Genomic DNA, 23,635 nt, shown 5'->3' on the forward strand with positions numbered 1-23,635 from the left:
TTATATGATATCAGAAATTAAGAAATGTAAAAATGTGGAGCAAAGTATTTTTCTCAATATTATTAATAGTTAAATATATTACATAAAAAAATACAAAATAAAAATAATTAATAACTAAAATCAAATTTAACAAAAACTAAACTATACTAAACTCAAACTAAATATAATATCTTAATTAAAATTAAATATGACACTTAAATTGATTATTACGCCGTAAGGCGTTTCCCTCTGAAATGAACTCCCCTAAATGTCTCCCTGTCCTAATCTTAACCGTTAGATTTAATTGTTAGACGATTCAACAATTCTCTACCGTCCAAAAATCAATAAATCCAAAAATCCATTAAAGCGCAGCCCGTCCATCTACCTAGCCAGTCCGTCCTGTGGAGCTTTTTCTGCAGAGGAGGGCCAGGAGGATGAGGAGGGCCAGGAGGATGAGGAGGGCCAGGAGGATGGGGAGGGCCGCACATTCTCGACTACCCGTCTGTTTAAGACCCTCAGTTCCCAAACCCCAATGTGTATTTCTTTTCAATATTTCCCCTGCGATCGAGTACATTGAAGATCAGTGAGTGACGAGCCAAGCCATCGGTCTGAACACGTGGCCTGGCCAGTGGCGATGTCGCATTGCCAGGTAAGTGGCGTCTCCGGTTCCAGTCGCTGTTACGGTTTCCTTTCATGATAGATGGATGTGTGCCTGTACGCATGTTTGTTGTTAATGGTTTTGTTTGGAATAATATTATATTGTTGCAGGGCCTCAAACAATAAGTGGCATGGGAAGATCCAGCAATGGGGAACTTGCAGATGATCCATCCCAGCTATGTAAAGAAGATGAGCAACTATCAGGTGGGTCACTTCCATTCTCTCGGAGGCTTTCTATCCTTTCTGAGAACAATCGGATGAAAAATAGTCTCCAGAGATTGCATTGGAGTGTCCTGACAGAAAGATAGAAGCTTTTCTCATCCTCTGCTAATGGGTGTCCATCATACATATAGATGGTTGAATCAGGTAAAAGAGGGTTGAGATGGGTTTAATTTGTGATTCTTCTTCTACTGTACGCTGCGGCTGACGCCGGGCAAGTTGTTGTTTGGCTATTACATGTAATAGATAAGGCGCTCTTTTACTTGTAGTACTGAGAAAAAAAAAAGACGCTCTTTTACTTAGCCTCGTTGTTAGGTCACAACTGGCTCGTGGATCCAAGGGTACTATTGCCCTGCTTCCGATAACGTAATAAGCAGATATAAATTTATCTTTCGAAGTGCAATGGGATCCACTGTAAGATCGATCTGGAGTTTTCTGTTATTTTTAAATTTCATTTCCTTTTCTATTCCAGACGCTATTCAAATCTCGGTTAAAACCCATTGGTAAAATTTCATGATGGTATTCAAATCTGGTGTAAAATCTTACATTGTGAGTGGTGCCAGGCCCGATTTTTTCGTTGTGAATATGCATTGCCCTTCTTTGATCAAAAAATATTATCATAGTTTTCCCTTTTAAAGAGGAAATTAACAGAAGCCATACTATGGAATGGCCTTTCAAGCATCAAGGCCCTTTTTAGTTGGGAGGTGTTTTTTGTCATGTTTGGCATCTAATAACTGTAACGGTTTTAGAATATTATGTTTCGGACTCCCTTCCATTTCTTGACATAAAGCATTTCCCCTTTAGAACAGGCCACATTGTGCAGGGTCGCATTTCCTTGTTTGCATCTATTCAAATTATAGAAGGAAAATCATGCATTCAGTCTTGAAAATCGAAATCTGTTCATCAATTATGTCATTTAAATCATGAATTTGATCACAAAGATATGTGCGCTATAACAGACTATATAGAGATATGGACATCTGGACATGCGTTGACCTAAAGAATCCAGCTTATTGTGGTTGTTTTTTATTTTACCTAGGTGATTGATGCATTGGACCTTTTCATTGACTATCAATTCATGGGTGTTCACCTTCACAATCTTAGGCAAAATATTATTTTCCTCCAGTTATGCTTCACATGCCTCTTTGAAGAACACTAAATTTTCACCCAAATGTTAGGGAATTCCGCTTTTTGCTATTTTGAGGCAAGGATAGTTCCATCCTCTCATATTTTGCATGTTTAGTTCCTTATAGGCTTAAATTGATCCCACTTTTTTGGTTTGATACTGTATTCGAACAAAGGATGGCAAATCTTTCTCATTCAGTTTGTTTTTAAAATTTTAACTGAACATCCTACTTTGCCATGAAGATAAATCAGTTCGGGAAATGCTTTTAAGTTTGGTTCAGGTCTCCGTTTAAAATTTTAACTGAACATCCTACTTTGCCACGAAGATAAATCAGTTCGGGTAATACTTTGAAGTTTGGTTCAGGCCTCCGTTCAAATTTTTAGTTATAGCTGTACATTTTTTAAATGAGGTCATAGGCATTAAGTCATGTGTGGTACTGATAATGCTTTTCTTGAGGTTTAGCTGGAAAATAATTAATTTTACGGTGTCCCAATAATGAAATAGCTCATAATTGTGAATTACATAGGCTTGTTCAAACCCAATGTTCCTACTCCTGTATATGTTTTAGCTACTAGTGTTCATTGAAGCAACCTTTGGCATTGTCACTACTCACAGTAGTTCAATTTCGATACCGTTTTCATGCTTTTGAGGGAATGTTGTTAGCTTTCTTTCATCTGGGAGAAAATCTGGCCATGGAAATTTCAGGCCTAGATCATACCTGTTATTTTGCTCTGCTTAATATTTTTCTTGCTGTTAGATCTTATTATCTGCTTCTTAGTCAAATATTCAGGTTTCTATCACAGATCACATTTTATGAAGATGATGTAAGTTTTAAAATCTGATTGTGATGTAATTCACCTGATGCAGACCCCTACAGAGGTTGAGTTTTTCACTGAATATGGTGAAGCAAGTCGCTACAAGATTCAGGAGGTTATAGGAAAAGGGAGCTACGGTGTTGTATGCTCTGCAATTGATACTCACACTGGGGAGAAAGTTGCAATAAAAAAAATAAATGATATCTTTGAACATATTTCTGATGCAACCCAGATTTTACGTGAAATTAAGCTTCTGAGGCTGCTGCAGCATCTTGATATTGTCGAAATCAAGCACATTATGTTACCGCCCTCTAGGCGGGAATTCAAAGACATTTATGTGGTATTTGAACTTATGGAATCATATCTACACCAGGTTATTAAGGCAAATGATGACTTGACGCCAGAAGATTATCAATTTTTCTTGTACCAGCTTCTACGAGCTCTGAAGTACATACATACTAGTAGCTTTCTTTTGCTAATATTCTTATTTCTAAATAAGTTTAAACTTTAAACCTGGGAAAGGGTGTATGCATGCTCATTGCTGACTATATTCACTAGATATATGGGCTGTTTATGTGAGTAGGCAATATTCGGTTACTGTTCTGTTAAGATTGTGATTTTTGCTTTTATGTTGCAGGGGTTTTGTCTAATTTTAATTTATTCTCACTATTTTTTAACGCATAATTACTGTGTGAAAATTAATATGTATGTATAGCGGCTAGCCTATTTCCTTTTTTCCTTCCTCCAGTTTTATAGATAAAACAATCTGAGATCGTTCTGTATGCTCTTTTCTTTCTATGTATTTCTGCATTACAGATGTATTGACAATCCAAGTGCAATATCCAACTGCAAGAGCTCCTGCCAGACCATGTACGTGCTCTGCAATCCTTTTCAACCCTTCTGGACCATGATATACTGCGTACATCGCAGACATGTTTGCTAGCAAGGCCTGCGTACAAAAAGATCTCAATGATCAAAGCCATACTCGTCCAAATATGTCGTATAAAATCAAAATTAAAACATTTTAAGCTAGAGACCCTCATTGACCATCAAAACAACTGAAGTTAAAACTTGAAGAAACATTGAAAATTGAGGCAACATGCAACCATAGAGAAATAAAAGCTCAAATATTTAAAGAAAACGGTATAGAAAGTTTGTTGTTACATTACATACTCTGGTCCTTCACTGGTGCATCTCAATTGTGGGAATTTTATTTGGATTTAGAGCTGGCTAAACCCAGGGCTCAAATCTTAAAAGCGTTTATGTGCTTAGTACACAGCCCTACGTTTTTGGTCTACACCAACAGCATATGAATGTTCGATCATAGTAATTCATCTGCTTACAATTTTGATCATAGCAGTCTTGGTAACCTGGGACACTCTCCAAAATCAGCAACCCTCAATAATAAAGGAGCAAGATGAAGGGTAAAAGGTTTCACCTTTGGCCTCTCCATAAGGTCATTGGCTTACTAGCGGAGTCTCCATAAGGTCATTGGCTTACTAGCGGAGGTGCGTAGTTCATTTTGATATAAGGGAGGAAAATCCATCAAAAGCAAATACTAACCCATAAATTCTGTTAAGTATCAAAAGCAAATACTAATCCATATATTCTGTTAACTATTCAGCAAAGTTGTGATATGCATATTACCTGTGCCGTGCAGATATTGCTGGTGGCCTTATCTCAAGCCGAATATGTTGCTCCCGAGTCTGCATCGCCATTCTAAGAGCGGGCTTGCCATTTGAATCGATACTCACTCCTATAATCCTACCCGGCATGATTCTCTTATACTCTTGGGAAGTAGCCAGAAAAGCTGCATGAGGCCCTCCATATCCCATTGGAACCCCAAACCTCTCCAAACCTCTGTGCAGATCCAATGGCCATATCTGCTCCAAACTCCCCTGGAGGCTTCAACATTGTCAAAGACATCAGATCTGTTGCCACGACAACCTTAACACCTTTGGCATGTGCATTGATTGCATGTGCATTCCTGACGAAATCAGAGTAATCCAAGTTATTAAACAATAATTATTTTAATCATTTTCTGGCACATCAGCTATTTATACTCTTGATTGAAGTCCCTATTTATTTCACCATGGTAATGTCCACTATAGGCATCGGGGGCGCATTGTTGTTTTGTAATTGCTCACAAGTCTAAGGATCAATTTTTTTACCACAATTTGACATATGTGGCCGGTTAACCCTCAAACCAGTTTAGTTTGATTCAGTCATTAGAAATCAATCCTTCAGAATAATGGTTCAATCTTCAAATGCTCAAATTTTCATCTCTAACTGCAAGAGTTAGTCAATTTGAGGATTCACAATTTTGATCTCTGTATTTGCCCCATGCATTGTATTTACAAATCATTTCAAGCAGTTGCACATTGCAATTGTGCTTTATTCACTTCCAAAAATATATATTTTAGTGTTTTGTGAAGTGCATATGCTTCTTTCTCGTTTGTGTACTAAAGGGTATCTGGTTTAGGACATCGATCTTGTTAAAATATTCATGTTAAGTTTTAACTGTGTTTTTAAGAATCTATTGTGACTGTGAAGCACCTTCCATTTCATGGAACTTAATATGGAAGAAGAAATGTGAATTCTATTCTCTAATTTGTCAACTTTATGTTCTTGTAGCCAATGTGTATCATCGGGATTTGAAACCGAAGAATGTTTTGGCAAACGCTGATTGCAAGCTAAAAATATGTGACTTTGGCTTAGCAAGAGTTGCCTTCAATGACATGCCCACAACAATCTTCTGGACCGTATACTATTTTAAATCTATATTATACAGATCCAAATCGAATAAGTTGCTATATTGTTATATCTGGTTTGATAGGGTTTCTGTTGAATTCTCTATTTGATTTTGATTGTTGTACTTGTTAGGATATTCCGACACATAGGATATAGTTAAGTTCAACTTGGTCTAGTATAGAGTTAGGTTAGAGTTAGGTAAAGTGTGTTTCTTTACCGTTGTACATTTTGTAACTTACAATCCGACGGTCACGATATGTAGTGATCCGACGGTTCACTCTCACCTCGGTATTACCGACACTTGATCCGTGGCTTGACACCCGATTGGTCCATGAGTTCTATTTAAAGCGCATGGAGGGTCATTGTTCGGGCAATCCGTGCATGAGAGAAGCTTATGTAAATTTTCATTCTTTGATTAATAAATTGTCTGTACCCACGTTGGGACAGGCCGTGGACTGTTTCCCTCCTTGCACTCTGAGGGTTTTAACCACGTCAAAAATACTGGTGTATTGATTTGAGATCTGGTTGTGAGCGGTGTCCTCTTGGTATTCTTTCTGAGGAACTTACCCTGTAAATTCCTACATGGTATCAGAGCTATTTGAGGGCCGCGTCCGTTGGTGATCCAAATCTGAAGCCGGTAGAACTGCATGCGGCTGTCGTTTCCTAGATCTGCTGTTTCTGACTGCTTTCGGGCCGAGAGGACTGCTCTGTTGCGTTCGGAGCATCTGTTTCAGTGAGGAACCCCTTTCGTTTCACGCGAAAAGGTTTCCGGTAGCCCTAGCTGCGTCATTTTTCAGATCGGGAGGTATACAGTGTTTTTTTTTTGCAGTTTACTGTCATTTTCTCTCTGCTTATTTCGGTTTCGGTTTATTTAGCCTTTTTTTTTCCGGATCTATACCTTTCATTTCTGCGTATGCTCTTTGCCCTGCGACTCTGTGCGATCTGGGCAAATCAGAAACAGAAAGAAAGGATTTTTCTCATGCGTATGCTCTTTTCCCTGCACCTTAGTGTGATCTCGGAAAATCAGAAACATTGAGAAAAATATTTAGTTTTTCGGCTAAAAGCTAACTTTGAGATTTTTTTTAAAAATTTCTAGTTTTTTGGCTAAAGCTAACTTCGAGCCGTAAGGTTCGTTTTTCTTTGGATATTCGTGTTGGGTTTTGTGTTTTGTGTTTTGTAGGGGAAAAGAGTCTTCCCAAGGCAAGCACGCAAATCGAGGCCCCCCCCCCCCCCCCCTCTCTCTCTCTCTCTCTCTCTCTCTCTCTCTCTCTCTCTCAAATATTTTGTATAGATCAATTGGTTCAAAGACCTTTTAAGAGAGTAGAGGTCTTGGGTTCAAGTCTCCATTTTGTGGGGGCGGATTTTTTCATTCCCGCACATTCGCGCACTTTGCCGGCAACGTCAACAATTTTTTTTCAAAAAGCCATAACTTCTTCATCCGGAAGCCTTTTTCAGAGCCGTTTTTTTTAAAACCGCCTATTTTTTCGAGATCTATCCATTGGACCACTTACTTTCAGCATCTTCAGCTTCAGTTGTTTTTCAAAAAATGGAAAGTCCATGCCAAGTCATTCTTGACAGCACTAACTACTTCCAATGGGTAGCCTACATGGGAGATTTACTTAGAAGTAAAGGTCTCTTCAGAATAGCCACAGACCAAGAGAAGAAACCCAAAGATGAAGACAAGGCCGAAAAATGGGAAAATCGACAAGATCAAGCACGTGGTTTGATAGGAATGTCTGTTTCTCCTGATCTTAGATTCCACATTGCAGAAATTGAAACTCCTCATGAAGCATTAGAAAAACTTGCTAAAGTTTTTGGGATTAAAAATGAAATTAGAGCCCATCAACTTGAGAATGAGTTGCTTACTTTGGATCCTAATAATTTTTCTTGCATTGAAGATTTCTTGTCCAAATTCAAGACCCTTAGATATCTCTTGGAAGGTGTTAAAGTTAAGAAAGAAGATGGTAACCTTATTTATTCCATCCTTACTAAGTTGGGACCAGCCTACTCTGTATTTGTTTCCACTTTCCATTCTACCAGGGAAGCTTTCATTTGTCAAGGCAAAGACTACAAGCCCCCTTCCTTTGACTCCTTTTGTGATTCCTTAATAAGAGAACAAGAAAAACTCTTACACCTTGGTCTTCTTAATCTTGGAAACTCTTCCTCGAAAGCGTTAGCCGCCCAGCAGCAACCAAATTCAAAGAATCCTAAGAAGTCTTATCCTCAAAGGAATGGTCCTAAACCAACTCAGCCTCAAGATGAAAGATCATTTCAGCAAAATGACAAGACCAATAAAAACAAATGGAAGAAGACTGACAGACATTGTAACTTTTGTAATCGAGATGGCCACTTAGAATCTAAATGCTTTAAGAAGATGGAAGCCTTGGAAGCCGCAATGAAGAAACATAACATCCATCTGGAGCCTACTTCAACTTCAACTTCCGGAACGGCATTTTCTGCATGTCATCGTCAATCATCTCAGTCTGGTTATGCATTAAATGTATCTTCTTCTTCTTCTCATTCTCATGAGTGGCTCATTGATTCTGGAGCCTCTTGTCACATGGCCAAAAACCAAGCCATGTTTTCTTCTTTAAATGATTGTAACACCAAAAATATATATGTTGGTGATGATAGATCTCTTAATGTTGTAGGGACTGGAACTGTTCATCTAGACAATGGTCAGTTCAATGATGTATTATGTGTTCCAAACTTATCCTGCAACCTTCTATCTGTCTATCAGATAACTCATTCAGGTGAAGGTAAAATTGTTGAATTTTCACCTCATGATGTTGTAATCAAGGATCTAAAAGATCCTAAACAGATTCTAGCTACTGGTCTTGCTGATGATTCCAAAAGGTTGTATAAGTTTCACAACTTTGGGTCATCCCATCTTCCCTCAGTATTTGTTGCTCATAATGATGAAGTGAGCAAACTTTGGCATGAGCGGTTTGGTCACTTAAACTATCGCTCCCTTCAGCATCTATGTAAAGAAAACATGGTGACAGGTCTTCCTATGGTATCTTGCAAAGATGGTGTTTGTTCCGGATGTGTACTCGGAAAACATCATCGGGACAGTTTTGACAAACGTGCCTCTTGGCACGCCTCAGCCCCTTTACAGCTTGTGCACAGTGATTTATGTGGTCCTCTTCCTGTTGCTTCATTCTCTGGCTGCAAGTACTTCTTAACTTTCATTGATGATTTCTCCAGACGCACTTGGGTATACTTCTTAAAACTCAAGAGCGAAGTATTTACCACCTTTTTGGCCTTCAAAGCATTCGTTGAAAAACAATCTGGACATCAAATTCTTAAGCTAAGAACTGATAATGGTGGAGAATATGTTAAAAATGCATTCATCAACTTTTGCACCGAAAATGGAATTCAAATGCAACATACTGTTCCATACACTCCACAACAAAATGGTGTAGCTGAAAGGAAAAATCGCACCTTAAAGGAAATGGCTAATTGTATGCTGCAATCTAAAGGACTCAGTCTTAGTTTTTGGGCCGAAGCAATTAATTGTGCAAATTATATAATCAATCGCACTCCTACTAAGGTTCTAGAGAATATCACTCCAGAAGAAGCCTGGAGTTCCATTAAACCAGATGTAAGTCACTTTCGTGTGTTTGGAAGTGAAGCATGGGCCCATATTCCAGATGAAAAGCATAAAGCCTTAGAACCTAAGAGTGAGAAATGTACTTTTGTTGGATATTCTGAAGATGTAAAAGGCTATAGACTTATTCCATTTAAGTCCAAAAATGTTATCATTAGAAGAGATGTAAAATTTGATGAAAATAAATCGGCCTGCGAGCCTAGTCCGGCGGATGTGCCACCTCTTCCTATCTCTTCTATCTTTGAAAACATTTCTTCTTCTGATGATGAAAGCGAGGATGATAATCCTTCCCCACCTTCTCAGGATCCTCAACTTCCAAGATGGGTCCGTGCTACTCGGGATGCAGCAGGTGATCTTGCCGGTGATCCTACAGATCAGCGACGTACACGTTCTCAGTTTGAAAGAGCCTCTTCTTTACTGGCTCAAGCTCCAGTAAATCATGATCCTGACACTTTTGCAGAAGCTTCAGGCCATCCACATTGGGAAACAGCTATGAATGAAGAATATCATTCATTGATGACAAATGATACATGGGATCTTGTTCCTCTACCAAAGGGACGCAAACTTGTTAGATGCAAATGGGTTTACAGAACCAAGTATGGACCAGATGGGAAAGTTGATAAACATAAAGCTCGTCTAGTTGCTAAGGGCTTTTCACAGGTTGAAGGCATTGACTACACTGAAACCTTCTCTCCAGTTGCCAAAATGAACTCTATCCGCCTTGTTCTTTCCCTTGCTGCCTCTTTAAAATGGGAAGTCCATCAAATGGATGTTAAATCTGCCTTCTTGCATGGGGACTTGCAGGAAGAAATCTATATGGAACAACCCATTGGCTTCATACAAACAGACTCCAGCCTCGTTTGTCGACTTAAGAAATCCCTTTATGGCCTCAAGCAAGCTCCTCGAGCTTGGTATGCCAAAATGGATAGCTTTCTTTTAGAATCTGGCTTTTCTAGGTGTCATTCTGACAATACTGTCTACACCAAGAAAGTGGGCAACTCTCTCATCATCCTTGTTCTTTATGTTGATGATCTTATTCTTACTGGTAGTGATCCCAACCTTATAAACCATGTGAAGTCCAGCCTTAAAAAGAAATTTGAAATGACAGACTTAGGACACTTACACTATTTTCTCGGTCTTCAAGTCTTGCAATCCCAAGAGGGTATTTTCCTTTCCCAGTCCAAGTATGCTTGTGATATTCTTCGTCATTTTCACATGGAAGACTGTAAGCCAGCCCTTCTCCCTTTCAGTCTGGAGTCAAACTTTCAGTCTCTTGTACTTCTCCTGAAGTTGATGCTACCTTATACCGTCAACTTGTCGGAAAACTCTTGTATTTAACCCATACTCGTCCTGATCTTTCCTTTGCTGTTGGCCTTGTTGCTCGTTTTATGCAAAACCCCCGTGAAAGTCATTGGAAAGCAGCTAAAAGAATACTTCGTTATGTTCGAGGTACAGTACAGTTTGGGATTCATTACAGTGCCAAAGCAGCTCCTCTGTTAGTTGGTTTCACTGATTCTGATTGGGCTGGTGACCTTGATGATCGGAAGTCTACTGCCGGTTATGTCTTCACTCTTGGTTCAGGACCTATTACATGGGCTTGTAAGAAACAGGCTGCCATTTCTCTTTCGTCAGCAGAAGCAGAGTATCGTGGTGCCGTGGAAGCTAGTAAGGAAGCCTTGTGGCTTCGTCAGATCCTATCAGAGTTTGGCTTTGAGCAGCACATCCAACCACACTTTGGTGTGATAATCAAAGTGCCATTCAGCTATGCAAAGATCCAGTCCAGCATCAGCGCAGCAAACACATTGAACTACACATGCACTTCATCAGAAAGCTCATTCATGACCATGTTCTTGAAGTGCAATATTGTCCAACAGATGATCAGGTTGCAGACATCTTCACAAAGGCTCTCACAGAGGCGAAGTTCACTAAACTTCGATATATGCTTGGAGTTCAGGAAGTTGTCACTAAGGGGGGATAGGCTCTAGTGCCTCCTTCCTTCTCCTATTGTGTCATATTTGTAAATCCTTCAATCCTATCCCAAGTTGTTCTTAAGGGGGGATGTTAGGATATTCCGACACATAGGATATAGTTAAGTTCAACTTGGTCTAGTATAGAGTTAGGTTAGAGTTAGGTAAAGTGTGTTTCTTTACCGTTGTACATTTTGTAACTTACAATCCGACGGTCACGATATGTAGTGATCCGACGGTTCACTCTCACCTCGGTATTACCGACACTTGATCCGTGGCTTGACACCCGATTGGTCCATGAGTTCTATTTAAAGCGCATGGAGGGTCATTGTTCGGGAAATCCGTGCATGAGAGAAGCTTATGTAAATTTTCATTCTTTGATTAATAAATTGTCTGTACCCACGTTGGGACAGGCCGTGGACTGTTTCCCTCCTTGCACTCTGAGGGTTTTAACCACGTCAAAAATACTGGTGTATTGATTTGAGATCTGGTTGTGAGCGGTGTCCTCTTGGTATTCTTTCTGAGGAACTTACCCTGTAAATTCCTACAGTAGTTTAGTTAGTAAATTTCCCATTTTTAAGATGTATATATTTGATGAAGTGCAGGACTATGTTGCCATAAGATGGTATAGGGCTCCAGAGCTGTGTGGATCCTTTTTCTCCAAGGTATAAATTTTTTAAAGGATTCTTTGTTAGATCTATTTTAACTATAACTGCATTCTACTTAGTCTGTTGTGACTAACTATTCTTAGATGTATAACATTCTTCTCATCTTCTTGCTTCTCTAGATGTTATGGAACTAGGTGTTTGCTTGGTATTAGTGTGTTGATTTCAGTGTTGTAAAAATCACGATAACATAAAAAAATCGCAATTTTTTGGTAAAAAAATCATGAATTTTTGAGAAAAAATCATGATTTTTTTTTTTTTCCGATTTTTACAATTTTTCTCCTCGCTGATTTACTCCGAATAATGATTTTCGCAAAATTGGTTAATTCACCATATCGAGTTATCTCGAGTCATAACAGTATGCATGCTAATTATTTTCAGGTGTTCAATCTCTTATCTGTAATTTTGGCGAGGGAAACACTGACGCCTAGAAATTTATTTTATCAAGAACTAATGTCAGTTGCAAAATTTACAAGTCATTTCTCATTTCTGTGGTTGTGTATCTTGGTGAGACACATGAATGAATATACTGAGGCCTTTGATGCATGTATGAAAGGAATCCTTTCTTTTATAGTGGAGAATGTTGAATGTAAGCATAAATAATTATTCTATTTTAAAAGTATTGAGATGAAAAATACTTAAATAAGATGCAGAGGTTGTACCTTGCAATTGAGGGACCATGAATTGAATTTATTTTTCACGAATGTGAAGATATGTTAAGAGCCCCAGAATAATAGTTAATATTGCACACTTCTGATGTTACATGCAAATGTTATGGTTTGAACTTTACAAGTAATTTCTCATTTCTGTGATTGTGTATCTTGGTGAGACACATGAATGAATATACTGAGGCCCATAATGTTGCATGTATGAAAGGAATATTTCCTTTTATAGAGGAGAATAACAGATGTAAGCATAAATAATTATTCTATTTTAAAAGTATAGAGATGAAAAGTACTTTAAATAAGATGCCAAGGTTGTATCTGGCAATTGAGAAACCAAGAATTGAGTTTATTTTACATTAATCTGTAGATCTTTTAAGAGCCCTAGAATTGTTCATATTTCACAGTTCTGATGTTACAAGCAAATGTTATGGTTGTTCAAAGTTGTGTTATTTTTTCCTGGAGATCTCTTAAAATGGATTAGCATTCCATGATTGTTGAGAGAGAATGTGTGAATTGATGGGAAAACAGGGTGGCTGTTAAGTGCTTGTAAGTTGAGGGTTTCTAGTGTGCTTGTGTGCGTGATTAGCCTCAAACCAGATCTAGGGCCTAAGGAAAAATCAACACACTGAAGAGGCTCCTATGGCGTTGCCACATTTTGTGCTTGAGGGTTTTTTCGATGAGGTTGGACTTTCTGAAAACCCTCATGGTCTAATTTATGTTGATTTTATTTTGTTTCCTCTGTGAGATTCAGGGGACAATCCTTGAAGAGATGGTTGTATTCATAGCACCTATGACATCTAAACAATACATGCTCATAATCCAAAGGTTGTTGCTAAACTTCATCATGGTAGGAGATTTTGATTGATTTTGAAAGTGGTAAGGAGATATTCATATACACACATATCCTTACATGAGGTGTAGTGTCCTCGCTTAGTCACTTTAGATATTTTCACAAATTTTCTAATCATGTTTCTAATGCCTTCTATGATTTTCTCCTCTCGATATTCTTTTGGCATAGGAAAATGGGGATATTTTCACAAAATCTCTAATCATGTTTCCAATGCCTTCTATGATTTTCTCCTCTCGATATTCTTTTGGCATAAGAAAATGGGGCTACTGGCAATTTTTCCTTTTCTGGGTTGTAACTTTCTTTTCAGAATTTCATGAATAACCCCACATTATTGAAAAAATACATGTTGTTCTCGAATACATTGTTTATGTCTTCTAGATTTGCAAAAATCACTATAATGAAACCCTTTGCTCCAAGCTCAAGAAGCATACCTGCTCAGGTAATTGCCCTTCACAGAAATCTGAAATCATGCATTTCATCTCTTCTGGTCCGCATCGAACCAAACAAAATAAAATCAACCAATCCAAAAAAAGGGAAAAAAATAAAAGAAAATTCAACAAACACCAGCTGGTAAAAGAAAAATCGACAAAGAAAATACACAATGAAAGCCAAAAAATAACAAGCAGAAGCCAATTCAAAGCAATGCAGAATACAGAGGAAGATGAGCTCAAAAGAATAAGATATAATTTGCCTGCAACTCTTATATAGCAGCTCCATCTCAAAGAAAACATTAAACACAATTATTAGTTAAAAAATTAATTAAACCCAGCCCAGCCCGTCCGTCTACCTAGCGAGTCCGTCTTATGTTGCACGAGCTTTTTCTACAGGAGGAGGGCCATGAGGATGGGGAGGGCCGCACATGGCGGATTTTTCTACAGGAGGAGGAGCGCCAAGCCAGGTTTCTTGCTTTTGCTTCTGTTCTGTAATCCTGTTCAAACATGTTCGAAATGAGTTTGGTAATTAAATGACTATGCATAGCTATGTACATTATATCTTAGAAAAAAAGTAAATATTAAAGTATCTCATGTCCCTGTAAAATATTTCCATTTAAAAACGCAATCTAAAGGCTTTGGTTTGGAAATATTTCAGAATTGCTTCCATGTAATCGCCATCGACCGTAATCACTCGAAATATTTGCGATTTTTAAACAAATTTTGAATCGTAGAACACTGGCCATGTTGGTGGATATGAATATAAAATAAAATCTAAAATATAGATTAAAGTGGAAGTGGGAAAGAACTAGAAGTTGGGGCAAATTTATGACTGTTTGAGATGGAGCTGCTATATAAGAGTTGCAGGCAAATTATATCTTATTCTTTTGAGCTCATCTTCCTCTGTATTCTGCATTGCTTTGAATTGGCTTCTCCTTGTTATTTTTTGGCTTTCATTGTGTATTTTCTTTGTCGATTTTTCTTTTACCAGCTGGTGTTTGTTGAATTTTCTTTTATTTTTTTCCCTTTTTTTGGATTGGTTGATTTTATTTTGTTTGGTTCGATGCGGACCAGAAGAGATGAAATGCATGATTTCAGATTTCTGTGAAGGGTAATTACCTGAGCAAGTATGCTTCTTGTTTAATTCCAAACCAGTATATTATATAGGTGTACAGAATTTAGAATGCCCTCTGGTAGATAATGATTTGGAATCTTAAGATGAATCAGAGGGTTGTTTGATGATTTTTTTTTCTATTGCAAGGTTTTAAGTACTTAGACACAACTCATTGGGATTTCAACAAGAAAGTAAGGGAAACTCATTGACGCTTTAAATTCATTTAAATGTTCACTCGCTTACCTAGGTTTTGACCTATTAAGGATATTTCTATTTTAAAGATTGAAATAAGATCTGATTGAACTGCCTTCTAGGAAGAGCCGTCCCTGAATACAAAACGAGGGAAGAAAATTACATTAGGACGTCTTATTTTCAGCAGGTACAGTGCATTTGATGGGTTACTCACTTATCTAGGTTTTGACCGGTTAAGTGTATTTTTATTTTAAAGTTGAAATGAGATCTGATTGATTGGATTGCCTTCTAAGGAAGAAAATTACATTCCTACGTCTGGTTTGTTATTTCCTTACAAATGGACTTTTTGTGATCCATTGTGTAAACAATGATCTGCTTGTTATAATCTAAACAAGTAATTTTTTTACAAAATATTTTGTCAATCACCAGATCTCTTTGATTTTTAATGTGGTATATGATGCATTTTCAACAGCTAAAAAAATGGTGTAGCCAATTTGAGAAAATAGATAACCTTTCATTACTGTCTTACTGTGCACAAGTTCTGCTGTTTTAACTGAATGATTACATCGTTATACCTGTTGGTGTAAAAGCCAAGGTTGTATCATATCACATGATAAGATGTTCGAGGTAGCTAGTTGGAGGAAATGGATGGCTCTTGAACGCTTTTTTACTGTGGATCAATGATGTTGTTTTAAATTGAAACGTTACACCGTTTACTTATTGGTGCAACGCTGCATCAGATTTATCTGTTTGTTTTTAGTGAGCATCATATTGGAACTTAGAAAAAATTATATATGCGTTAAACAAATTAGGTACATCTAACCAAATGTATAAGAAAATGGAAATGAAGTCCATGGTAGACTCTCCTCCAAAAGTTCTCTGTTTTGGTGCTATTACATCCAAAGTGCTTATTGATGGTCAAGAAAGGCATATTTAAGCAAAGAATAGGGTAGTTTTATATAATCTTCCAAAAGCTCCATGCTTTGAACCAACTTTATCAAATACAGATATGCTCCCTGAACACTTAGAAACAAACATCAAAAGTTGTCTTCTATAATATATGCATAGTGCCTAGTCCTCTCAAAGTTGTATCATATTTCAAGGAACCTATTTGGGAAACCCTATCCTTGATCAAACTCATTAGATCTACCTGATTAACATGTAGAATACAAAGCTTTTTCATGTCTGGAAATGTATGTACTATTCTTTTTAGCTCATTATGTAACTCATAAACCATTTCAGAATCCGTTCGAATGCAATCAATAATGTCTATGACAGATTTGGACATCTCAATATGATGAAGTTGTACCATGTTCTTTTGACAATAAAAATCGGATGAAATAGTATTTGAGAATTCATTGAGATCGGTGTGCAAAGAATTTTGCATGCTACTTGTTTCTTTTTCTGAAGGATCTCCACATTTTATAAAACTTCTTTTCACATTCAAGTAAAATAACAGATCACTGGATACAAACATAGAGTTGAACAATTTACAATTCCTGTGCAACAAGATTTCTCCCTCTTTGAGCTGACCAGGAGTATTCTTACTAAATTTATAGCCTTGCATGGCTTTTTTCACCCTTTGAAATTATTAAGCTGATCTACTTTCAACCTTGGAATTCTATGTGGTATCTCTCTCATAAATTCTCAATTAAAACAGGTCCTTCTAAATTCCTCCTCATGGCTTTACAATTCCTGCACAACAAGAATTCTCCCTATTTGAGCTGGCCAGGAGTATTCTTATTAAATTTATAGCCTTGCATGGCTTTTTCCACCCTTTGAAATTATTAAGCTGATCTACTTTCAACCTTGGAATTCTACGTGGTATCTCTCTCATAAATTCTCAAATTAAAACAGGTCCTTCTAAAAAAGCTTACATGATTGGACCGTAACCCATAGTAATGTTGGGAAATACTAGGCCTCTGAAATGCCTCTGAAATTAGGGGATTGAAACAAGACAAATGAACTTTAGATAAAAGACTTCATAAAGATCATTGCAATTTGATTGGACCAATTTTTGAAGCTTGACGTCCACTCCCCTTCAGCTAAGTTCAGTGAATTTGTGTTTAGGTCTGATCCTTCTATTCCTCCTCTATTGCAATATTAGCTAATAGGTCTGCTACCATATTTCCTTATCTCTTTACATACTGGAAGCTGACCTCCTTAAATTTTCTAATTGCTTCCCTTGTCCAAGTGAGTTGTACTTTTGAATGCAATGCAAGATTTTTGTTTTGGTTTAAATTTTTAAAACAAATTGTAACATTTCACTAGAACATGATCACATGCAAACCCAGATGTATCCTCTGAATTCATGAAGTACCAGGGCCTTTGTGAAGGTACTATGGACCACTACCAGATGAGTTTTCTTGACTGTGTGATGGAATTTTATTTTTACAAGCTATTCCTGTCTGGAAAACACTTGCAATTCACAATAATTAGGAATTCTATACAAAAGATGACCGGGAAGGTTGGAATCACATTCTCCGCACTGCATTATTCATTGTCTTAACAGGCTTATGAATACAAAATACCATTGCATTGCTCTTGCACTACTTAAGGTCCTCTTTCCATTTCTCATCTGATTTCCTTCAAGAATGTTGTACAGACAGTGTGACTCATCCACTGGTGGAGACTTCATTAAAGTAGGCACTCAAAATCCGTGTTTTTGATAACTAGATATGGATAGATAAAGAAGAAAGTTGGCCATCTAGCATGAGAACTATACTGCAATAGCAACTGTCCTGTTGGCAACAATGCATGAAATTTATAAGCCCCTATTGATGGCCTGATTAAAAAGCAAATAAATCTAGAACATAGATGTAGATGGAGCAGAGTCAACATGTTAATCGCAATAAATATAGAAGCCCCCTTATATATCATAACTGCGTGCAAGGGGAGAGAAAAATCCCAATGTCCAATGCTCTGAAACACAGACTTAGAGGCTTTGGCCATTTGCAATAAGGCCGATTTTGTGTCATGGTATGAGGCTTATAGGAAAGTCTATTTTTGTTTTCTGTCTTTCATCTTTTTCACACACTATCCTTTTGTCTTCCAATTCTGATTTACAGCCTGCTACATCAAAGTACAAGTTAGTTTTAAAAAACTGAGCTGCATGGCAGGTGCATGAAGTACTATAGCATTTTATTTAACAAATGTTTAAAAAAAATACTATAGCAACTTTTTATCCTGTTCATGGAAAAATATCTGGACAAAACCAAAAAACATCATCAAAATAAGAGGGTTACTCAAAAACGTTACAGCAGCAGCTTGAATCCACATTTTCTGCGACTCTGTACCCTTTCCCTTGTTTGATCAAGTTAACAGATTATTATTCCCTTACAAATGGACTTTTTGTGATCCATTGTGTAAACAATGATCTGCTTGTTATAATCTAAACAAGTATTTTTTTTTACAAAATATTTTGTCAATCACCAGATCTCTTTGATTTTTAATGTGGTATATGATGCATTTTCAATAGTTAAAAAAATGGTGTAGCCAATTCGAGAAAGTAGATAACCCTTCATTACTGTCTTACTGTGCACAAGTTCTACTGTTTTAACTGAATGATTACATCACTATACCTGTTGGTGTAAAAGCCAAGGTTGTATCATATCACTTGATAAGATGTTCGAGGTAGCTAGTTCGAGGAAATGGATGGCTCTTGAAGGCTTTTTATTGTGGACCAATGCTGCTGTTTTAAATTGAAACGTTACACCGTTTACTTATTGGTGCAAGGCTACATCAGATTTATCTGTTTGTTTTTAGTGAGCATCATATTGGAACTTAAAAAAAATTATATATGCATTAAACAAATTAGGTACATCTAACCAAATGTATAAGAAAATGGAAATGAAGTCCATGGTAGACTCTCCTCCAAAAGTTCTCTGTTTTGGTGCTGTTACATCCAAAGTGCTTATTGATGGTCAAGAAAGGCATATTTAAGCAAAGAATAGGGTAGTTTTATAGAATTTTCCAAAAACTCTATGCTTTGAACCAACTCTATCAAATACATATATGCTACCTGAACACTTAGAAACAAACATCAAAAGTTGTCTTCTATAATATATGCATATTGCCTAGTCATCTCAAAGTTGTATCATATTTCAAGGAACCTATTTGGGAAACCCTATCCTTGATCAAACTCATTAGATCTACCTAATTAACATGTGGAATACAAAGATTTTTCAAGTTTGGAAATGTATGTACTATTCTTTTTAGCTCATTATCTAACTCATAAACCATTTCAGAATCCGTTCGAATGCAATCAATAATGTCTATGACAGATTTGGACATCTCAATATGATGAAGTTCATGTTCTTTTGACAATAAAAATCAGATGAAATAGTATTTGAGAATTCATTGAGATCGGTATACAAAGAATTTTGCATGCAACTTGTTTCTTTTGCTGAAGGATCTCCACATCTTACAAAACTTCTTTTCACATTCAAGTAAAATGACAGATCACTGGATACAAACATAGAGTTGAACAATAAAGAGACTTTCTTAGTTCTTGACTGAAGTGCATTTTTCAAATTATCCTGTGTTTTCATGTCAATGTTGTCAGGTACCCCACCCAGAACAGTCTCAGACTTGAACCTTGGAATATCTGATATACCAACACTTTCAGAGAGCTTTGGACCATTATTTTTAGGTTGATTATCCTGGTGCTTATCAAAATACTCCATTATATTCAAAAAAGTTGAAGTCACTTTCAAAGAAGGATATGTAAATTTAATCAATTTGCAGTTGTCTTCATCTTGTATATTTTTCTGAAGAGAAAAACAACTATGATTGTTGCAGTCCCCTCCATGTGAGTGATGGAAATCCAAATAAATCCATTCACTTGCAGATGTAGAATGCTCCTTTTGTTGATGGAGAACCATTTTTCTAACATATAAGGCTATAAGTTATTTTTTAGCATCATAAAACACAGGAGTTGGTAATGACTTGTAGGTGTTGTCAGTTAAGGTTAGCTTAGGTACAACTACTAGTTCATCAAAAGATCCATGTGATATTAATTTGGACTCATTTGATTTTTCCATAGTAACATCTATTGTTTCCATCAATTCTTAGAAGATTTCAAATGTTCCTAAACGTACATAGCATGCATTATCTTATCTTGTGAAGATAAGAAAAAAAAGCTCGTCTACATGATTGGCAGACCAAAAGTGGAAAATAGAAAACACAATAAACATATGACCATATGACCATATTACCATATTCTCGAGTTGAATTTCAATAACAGATATGTATAATTTGGCACCCAACACAACATATGCTATTAAGAAGAGTACTTGCATATTTGAACCGGGATTGGTCTGGAGAAAAGGCAACCAGTGCCGACATGGAAACTTTGAGGCAATGCTGCATGAAATTATGGAATGAATTTTGAAATAAGCTAGAAAGTGTTATGAACTCCGAGTTCCACCAACTCAAGCAAGTATTCAAGAAGAAACTCTAACCAGAGGCACATGTAGCAGATTAAACATACAAAGAACTCGGCCCAAAACCTAGGCCTTGATCTTTCTCGTTATCATAACTTCAACCTTGAGTAACCATACCTAAAACACGTTTTTAGCTAGCAGAAGAAGGTGAATATTAGCAGAACTTGAACTACTCCCCCAAAACATCACTGCAAAAGTTACCTATGTGCTACTACACCATTTGGCATTAACCCAATGGAATGCTGGAGGTACCAATTCACACCTTGATATCAAACAGGTAAAGATGCCCATCATCAAAAGGGCAGGTAGCTCACTGGTAGAGTAGGTCCTGTATTAAATTCCTAGCCAGCCCAATTTTCACCAGAATGAGTTTTAGACAATGCAATAGAAGCACAGAAGACAAAGAACACTCTGCGTTGAGGCCACACTCACAAAACTACTCACATCAACCACAAAATAGCTAACAACCACTTTAGACCACAACAACAACAATGAGGCCAGTTCATCCCCTTACAAATTACTGAAATTTGATGCTCCATCTACCTTCAAAACTAACAAAAATTATATTCCCACTCCCACTTACAGTCGCTTTAATGAAGTGAAGGAAAAATGTCTCTCTTTTTTATCAAAGGCTTCAGCTCTACCTTCTGATCCAAACCTAAGATATATCATTCAGAATGAGCTTTCTTTTGTAAACGAGGATTGGAAGCAAGACAAGAGTTCTGCTCCTGTTATGCCATTAATTAATTCCAATAACACTCTCCCCCAAAAAGTCTTGTGTGTAGAGTCATTGGGTTTACTATGGTAATGATTGTAACATTTTGCAGTCTTTTCTTTGTTGGCCTATGGTTTAGTGGTTAAGTAGTTGAGACACAACATCACCTTGTTAATGACCCAAAGTCAAATTTAGATCAGAGCCTTAAATTATAAGTTGATTGAATTTTATGAGATTTATATGTAATATTAATTCAATAATTAATAAAAAATAGTGTGAGGCACCCTAAATCAACTTCTGTTTATATAGCATTAGAATTTCATTTCTGCTACATATTTGCATCTCATTTAGATTTGCCCATTCCCATGTAGTGATTGTTCCTCAATTTATGCCTTACGGCGTTTCTTTTGCAACATTTGGTGCAAATGCTAGTTATAACACATAACAAGTGATTAGAATTAGTTTCTCCGACAAAATATAATTTTCCATCATTCTTCTTCAGATTTCCTTGCAACATATATCTCTCTCCTGCAACTAAACGATTACCCAAACTCTCCATCCACTCAAGAGTCCGCACTCAAATCACTTTATTTTCTAAAAGAAGGTGATGAATTAAAAATTATAATTGGTTACCACACATTTGAAACGGCATAGGGCTCTTAAAATACAATACCTGGATGACAAATTATCAAATAACTTGTTTTTACTAAATGCAATATGAACTTCAAAAAAGAAAAACAGAAGAAAAGGAGCAAATGTTGGGTGGAAGTATAAGAGGAATGTGGTGACGGGTTAAATTTTGATGAGAATTATTTGCATTTTGTCTATAATCTTTAAATATTGATTACTTAAAATTTATACAATATCACTTTTAAAATAGTTATATTATTTTTTAAGTATTTAACATAAGTTTTATAAAGTGTTATACTCATAATATTCACAGCTTAAGAAGAAACTTTACAAAACTTAAAACATAAATATAGAAAGTTGAAGTTTAAAAGTTGAAACTCAGGCAACACGTCCATAGTAACATGTTCTACCGAAATAAAACTTTATTTACTCATGATTCACAACAATTTATAAATTCTTTAAAATTATATAATCAGATATAAATTACATACCTTTAAATTAATATGATTCAATAAATTAATCTTTTAAAAATAAAATAAACTATATGATTCAATAAATTAATTTTTCAAAAATAAAATAAACTATATATTTTTATAATAAAATAATAGCTACAGAGTTTAAAGTTTAATACAAAACTTATCGTTAAAGAAATGATTTTGATGTTCATAATAAAAAATTAAAAAACAAATATAAAAAAATAAACTATATGATTCAATAAATTAATTTTTCAAAAATAAAATAAACTATATATTTTTATAATAAAATAATAGCTACAGAGTTTAAAGTTTAATACAAAACTTATCGTTAAAGAAATGATTTTGATGTTCATAATAAAAAATTAAAAAACAAATATAAAAATAAATATCAAATAAATGAAAGGGAAATTTCAAAAGAAAACTAGTCGAAATTTTAAAAGAAAACTAGTCATATAAAGTTTGATTGACCGATAGGAATATCCGTAGCAAATTTAATCAAATGGCTATTTGATAGGAAAACTAATCATATAAAATTTGATTGACTAGGAGTGTCCTTCAAGTTCATACGCTGGTGGGAACCGTGGAAAATATTTGAATTTTTGGTCCGATGTCCCAACTCTTCCCAGCATCCGTGTTCCGAAGAGCTCACCCTAATCTTTTGAGTTTCCAGCATTCTTGGGTCGTTTCGCTGTTACTTCTCTCCTGAAGTTTGTTCCATTTATATTCAAACTTTAGGTATACATTGTCATTTATAAATTTGTTCCATTTATTATTCGAACCTTAGGTTATACCGACATTGTCATGCTGTCAAACTGTACTAAAGGATCGTAACATTAACGCATGACATCTAACTTCTTGTTAAATGTGTCCATATTTTTTGATATCAAATAGCAAAACTACTTCATTTCCTGAGTTTTTTAATTATTTTTCTATGATGCTGACTACGTATTAAAAGAATCACCAATCTGGTCTGGACATTAAAAAAAGAGAGGAAAAAAGCCAAACCTTTTGAAAGTGACCATTCAATTGGAATTGGTGGGCCTTTGGAAAATTGCATTCCTTTATTTCATAATCAATTGAAAAGGATGGGAGGGACGCACAAGAATTGCGTTCCCTGGTTAGGTAAGACAGATTTGTTCGAGATCAGAAGAAGCGGTGATATTAGAACGGATATTGTACGTATGGTCCTCGTCTACCCAAACGTTAACATGATCCGCCTCTCCTTCACACCTCGAATCGAAAGTTCCACATTCTCCCGTTTTGTTAGAAATAGTAACTACTCTAGTATTTGGAGTTAGTTAAAGTTAGAGAGTAAGTTAAGTGAGTGTG

The 23,635-nt window shown here is 36.3% G+C and overlaps 2 protein-coding genes across 2 annotated transcripts; one reads left to right on the forward strand and one right to left on the reverse strand.

Moving 5' to 3' along the window:
- Nucleotides 1–685: 685 nt before the first annotated feature.
- On the forward strand, nucleotides 686–14,230 carry LOC149249210 (mitogen-activated protein kinase 15-like). The gene is made up of 5 exons (XM_089452324.1): nucleotides 686–840; nucleotides 2,849–3,257; nucleotides 5,431–5,558; nucleotides 11,730–11,789; nucleotides 14,132–14,230. The coding sequence occupies exons 1-5, from the start codon at nucleotides 784–786 to the stop codon at nucleotides 14,228–14,230; spliced, it is 753 nt and encodes a 250-aa protein (XP_089308450.1). The 5' UTR covers nucleotides 686–783.
- Nucleotides 3,637–5,026, reverse strand: LOC149249211 (glycine dehydrogenase (decarboxylating), mitochondrial-like). The gene is made up of 2 exons (XM_089456200.1): nucleotides 4,444–5,026; nucleotides 3,637–3,745 (listed from the first exon to the last, which is right to left on the reverse strand). Exons 1-2 carry the CDS (start codon nucleotides 4,629–4,631, stop codon nucleotides 3,736–3,738), a joined length of 198 nt encoding a protein of 65 aa, XP_089312326.1. The 5' UTR covers nucleotides 4,632–5,026; the 3' UTR covers nucleotides 3,637–3,735.
- Nucleotides 14,231–23,635: the final 9,405 nt, after the last annotated feature.

The sequence above is a fragment of the Pinus tabuliformis genome, chromosome 7 (assembly GCF_031772625.1).
Source record: "Pinus tabuliformis cultivar Carrire ecotype Pingquan chromosome 7, CPIR1, whole genome shotgun sequence".
Taxonomy (NCBI): domain Eukaryota; kingdom Viridiplantae; phylum Streptophyta; class Pinopsida; order Pinales; family Pinaceae; genus Pinus; species Pinus tabuliformis.

Coding starts and splice junctions, on each gene's coding strand:
- LOC149249210 (XM_089452324.1), top strand. CDS start 784: ATGGGGAACTTGCAGATGATCCATCCCAGCTATGTAAAGAAGATGAGC. Junction 841..2,848: donor AGAAGATGAGCAACTATCAG/GTGGGTCACTTC, acceptor CACCTGATGCAG/ACCCCTACAGAGGTTGAGTT. Junction 5,559..11,729: donor CCACAACAATCTTCTGGACC/GTATACTATTTT, acceptor GATGAAGTGCAG/GACTATGTTGCCATAAGATG.
- LOC149249211 (XM_089456200.1), bottom strand. CDS start 4,631: ATGGGATATGGAGGGCCTCATGCAGCTTTTCTGGCTACTTCCCAAGAG.